Consider the following 4,022-nt stretch of genomic DNA (forward strand, 5'->3'; position numbering starts at 1 on the left):
AGAACGACCAGACACAGGAACAGTTTCTTCCCTCAGGCAATCCATCTCATGAACACTTGACAATAACTGTGAAACACACAACACTATTTATACACTCATACTTATTTATCTAACACACATACTTAGTCTACACCTCAAATTTGCACATAATATACCTGTACATACAAAACTGTCTATTGTAATATACCTGCACATACAATTGTCAATTTATATATTGTTATTCCTTATTTACTTGTTCTATTTTTTTTATTCTTCTTTTATTATCTGTGTTTTTGTTCTGTCGCTGTCATTCTGTTGCACTGCGGAAGCTTCTGTCATGAAAACAAATTCCTCGTATGTGAAAACATACCTGGCAATAAAGCTCATTCTGATTCTGATATAAATAAATAATAATAAATAGAAAAAAAAATCTATTGTAATATATTTTAAAATGTAATTTATTCCTGTGATGGCAAAGCTGAATTTTCAGCAGCCATTACTCCAGTCTTCAGCATCACATGATTTTTCAGAAATTATTCTAATATGCTGATTTGGTGCTCAACATTAGTTATTATTATCAATGTTGAAAACAGTTGTGCTGCTTAATATTTTCCAGGATTCTTTTATACATAGAATTGATTGTAAAATTATAAATGACTTTATTAGTTATTATGATTAGTGTTTAAAAATATATCTGTCAAATATCATAATATAATATGTAGCGAGAGAAAGTGCTATAAAATATCTAACACACAATATTTACTTAAAATTCACTCAAAATAATTCAAATGAAAATGTGCATTATTCATTAATAGCTTTTGGTAAATGTATTCTCAATGGGTTCTCAAAATGAGAGAAACAGTATAGCGATGAAATGTATATTTGCCTTTAGAGCTTATTTCACAATGATTGTTTATAACCTGTCTAAACATGAACATTTTATGCATATGCCTGGTACCTGCTATAGTATGAGACCAGCGATGCATTGCGTATTCCTGCGGGGCTGCAGCGTATAGTGTAGTTGACGATTCGCACATTGCTAAAGTGCGGTTTCTCCCAGCGGAGCCAGATAGAAGTGGAACTGTTTGCACGAGCTCTGACGCTGATGGGTGGCAATGGTGGGAGAGAGTCTGTTGTCCGCACTAAGAAAACGATACACACACACAAATTTACTCCCATTTCAATCTTCAGGACAGCTAGATATGATCTGATCTCATCACAACCACACGCACCTCGTGTGAGCTTCTCTGTTCTGCCCTTCCAGACAGCAGGATAACCCTCAGTCTGTTTATTAAACGCCCAAACCTTCAGCTCATACAGCCGATCAGGAGCTGAAACAATCAGACAATTAAAACAATCGCATGGTCATATTGTAAAGCATTTTGCATACTTTGCATTCATGCTGGTGTAGACCAGTGTGATTTTAGTATCAATGAGATGAATAATTGACATATAATAATTAGAATAATTTTTGTAATTGTACAATTTCATTTTAGTTAAAGTTTTAATAATTTTGTTGTGTTTTTGTCATTTTTATACTTTTGGTTTTTTAAATATATAGTTTTTATAAATGTTTTATTTTAGTTTGAGGTATTTTAGTACTAGATGAAAATGAGAAATATTTATTTGAAATTTACACACACACACTCTATATCTATCTATCTATCTATATATATTTGTATTTATATCTATATCTCTATATATATCTCTCTCTCTCTCTCTATATATATATATATATATATATGACCATATATATAATTTTTTTTTTATGGTTTTAGTCTTAGTTAACTATAATAACCCTGGTGTAGACTGGACTGTTGGCAATTAGGCAATACAGCCAGCTGATCTTCTGTTTTCCCTTCCCTTTTTTTTTTTTCTTTTAGAAATCTAGTTAGTATATTTGCTTGTGAGAGTATAGTTTATGTGAATAAAGTTACTGCTCATCTCGCACCAAGTCCTGTGACCTCATGGTGTTTAACTCTCTTCCTCAGTTTGATCTGTTGAATCCTCTCATTGACCATAGGCTTCTCCTCATTTGCCAGCTCCTCTCCATCCAATTCCCGCCAGGAAAGCTTGAAGCCGGTGATCTGAGTAAGATTGGGTGGTGGCTGCCATGTGACATGGAGGGAATGCATTTTGGCTCTCACTTTGAGCTCAGTGGGAGCAAAGAGCACTGGGAAAGACAACAGAGGGTGTTGGTAAGAATGTCAGTGTTTTGTGTGTGCACTAGCAAGGCTGTACATAAGCAGTGGCGCCTCCAGGACATTTTTAATGAAGGATGTTGAAAACTGCATACAAATTAAACTAGTATTTTAAACAACCATAAAGAAGCCTGCAAGCTTATCCCACTGCCATAATTCATGTGGATCAGAATTATCAAATTTTTTTATTTACCCATGTTTAATCTCCCATTTAGGCTTTAAGAATAGCCAATGGCTTATAATGGGAAAATCACAATAAATTTTGCTTAAAAATAATTAACTTCATTTAATTTTCTGAGACAAAATTAAAATAATATCGGCTGATGACTTCAAACTGGCTATGGACTGAACAGAAGATACACAGATTCATCATCAGATTTTAAGCTAAAATTAGCATAACATCCACTACTGTTCAAAAGTTTGGGAACAGTATGAAAAAAAACTTATTTATCAAGGACACATTAAATTGACCAAAAGTGACAGTAAATACATTTATAATGTTACAAAAGATTCCCATTTCAATTAAATGCCATTCTTTAGAACTTTCTATGCATCACAGAATCTTGAAAAAAAATATGTTTGACAATTTCCACAAAAATATTAAGCAGCACGAATGTTTTCAACATTAATAATAATAATAAATATTTCTTGAGCACCAAAGCAACATATTAGAATGATTTTGCAAGGATCATGAAGATTGGAGTAATGACTGCTGAAAATTCAGCTTAACCATCACAGGAATAAATGACATTTTTAAAATATATTAGAATAGAAAACAATTTTTTTTTTTGTTTTATAATATTTCACAATATTACTGTTTTTATTGTCATTCAGATTTAAAAAAATGCAGCCATGAACAGCAGTGTATTTAGGACTTTGTATTTGACTATAGATTTGAACTTCGTACCAGGGCAGACAAGATCTAAACTATACAAAAAAAAATTATTAGGGAAATAAAGCATGTTGTGACATGTTTACCTGAGAGTTTTTCCTTTTTTAAATGCAAAATATTCCTCTAGGTAAAGTGTTTGGCCCGTGTCTGATTATACACGTAGACATTAAAATTACTATTTAGTCTGAAGTTAAATAAAAATGTATAGTCTTGGTGACTGCAAGACCAATGGGGTGGCCAGTGTTGTTTTAGGGGGATCAACGGCCCACCGGCCGGCCCTTGGAGGCGCCACTGCATATAAGTTTAACCTTGTGCGAGTTGAAACTGCTATCATTGTGCATATAGTGCATTTGCTTATGTGTACGTGTCTGTGTTCACTCACCCTGAGTAAGGTTTGGTGTGTGGTGCGAGGCCCACTCAGAAGACTGACTAAACCCAGCTCGTGTTCCCGCCGCAATCCGGAGCTGGTATGTTTGATTTGGTTTCAGATCCCTTAGAGTCACCTGTGTCTCATTCCCACCCACTTCCACAGAGTATATGTGATCCACTGGAGGGCACACACACACAAACACATGCCAGAAAATAAGTATGCCAGTGAAAATAATTTCTGCAACTGGCTGATAAAGAAGCATGAACAATGAATGTCTGAACTGAGTTTGCTTCTGTCTCTCATTCTGTGTCAGTGTCACAGGCCATCAGACTGAATCTGTCTTTTGTTCCACCTTTATTGCTGTTCATTAAGCATTCAAAGCTCTAATAGAGCAGGAGCAATCAGCCATGTCTGTGTCATTCAGCTCAAAATAACTCTAGTGTGAAGGACACAAGTATGCGATTGTTACTGATGCAGGTATTTTGTTTTGCCCAAAACAAATTTCCCTTAAGAGGGACAAATCAAAGTCAAAGTCAAAGTCTGCTTTATTGTCAATTCTGCCACATGTACAGCACATACA

The 4,022-nt window shown here is 34.6% G+C and overlaps 1 protein-coding gene across 1 annotated transcript in view; it reads right to left on the reverse strand.

The window, feature by feature from the left end:
- Positions 1–4,022, reverse strand: part of LOC107700451 (immunoglobulin superfamily DCC subclass member 4-like) — a 111,448-nt gene that overhangs the window by 13,161 nt on the left and 94,265 nt on the right. The window contains exons 10-13 of the mRNA XM_016502097.1: positions 3,455–3,619; positions 1,931–2,152; positions 1,212–1,310; positions 938–1,121 (exon numbers count right to left, since the gene is read on the reverse strand). Coding sequence (XP_016357583.1) covers positions 938–1,121; positions 1,212–1,310; positions 1,931–2,152; positions 3,455–3,619 — 670 coding nt within the window. The remainder of the gene's footprint in view (positions 1–937; positions 1,122–1,211; positions 1,311–1,930; positions 2,153–3,454; positions 3,620–4,022) is intronic.

Source organism: Sinocyclocheilus anshuiensis, unplaced genomic scaffold (assembly GCF_001515605.1).
Source record: "Sinocyclocheilus anshuiensis isolate Anshui unplaced genomic scaffold, SAMN03320099.WGS_v1.1 scaffold154, whole genome shotgun sequence".
In the NCBI taxonomy this organism is placed as follows: domain Eukaryota; kingdom Metazoa; phylum Chordata; class Actinopteri; order Cypriniformes; family Cyprinidae; genus Sinocyclocheilus; species Sinocyclocheilus anshuiensis.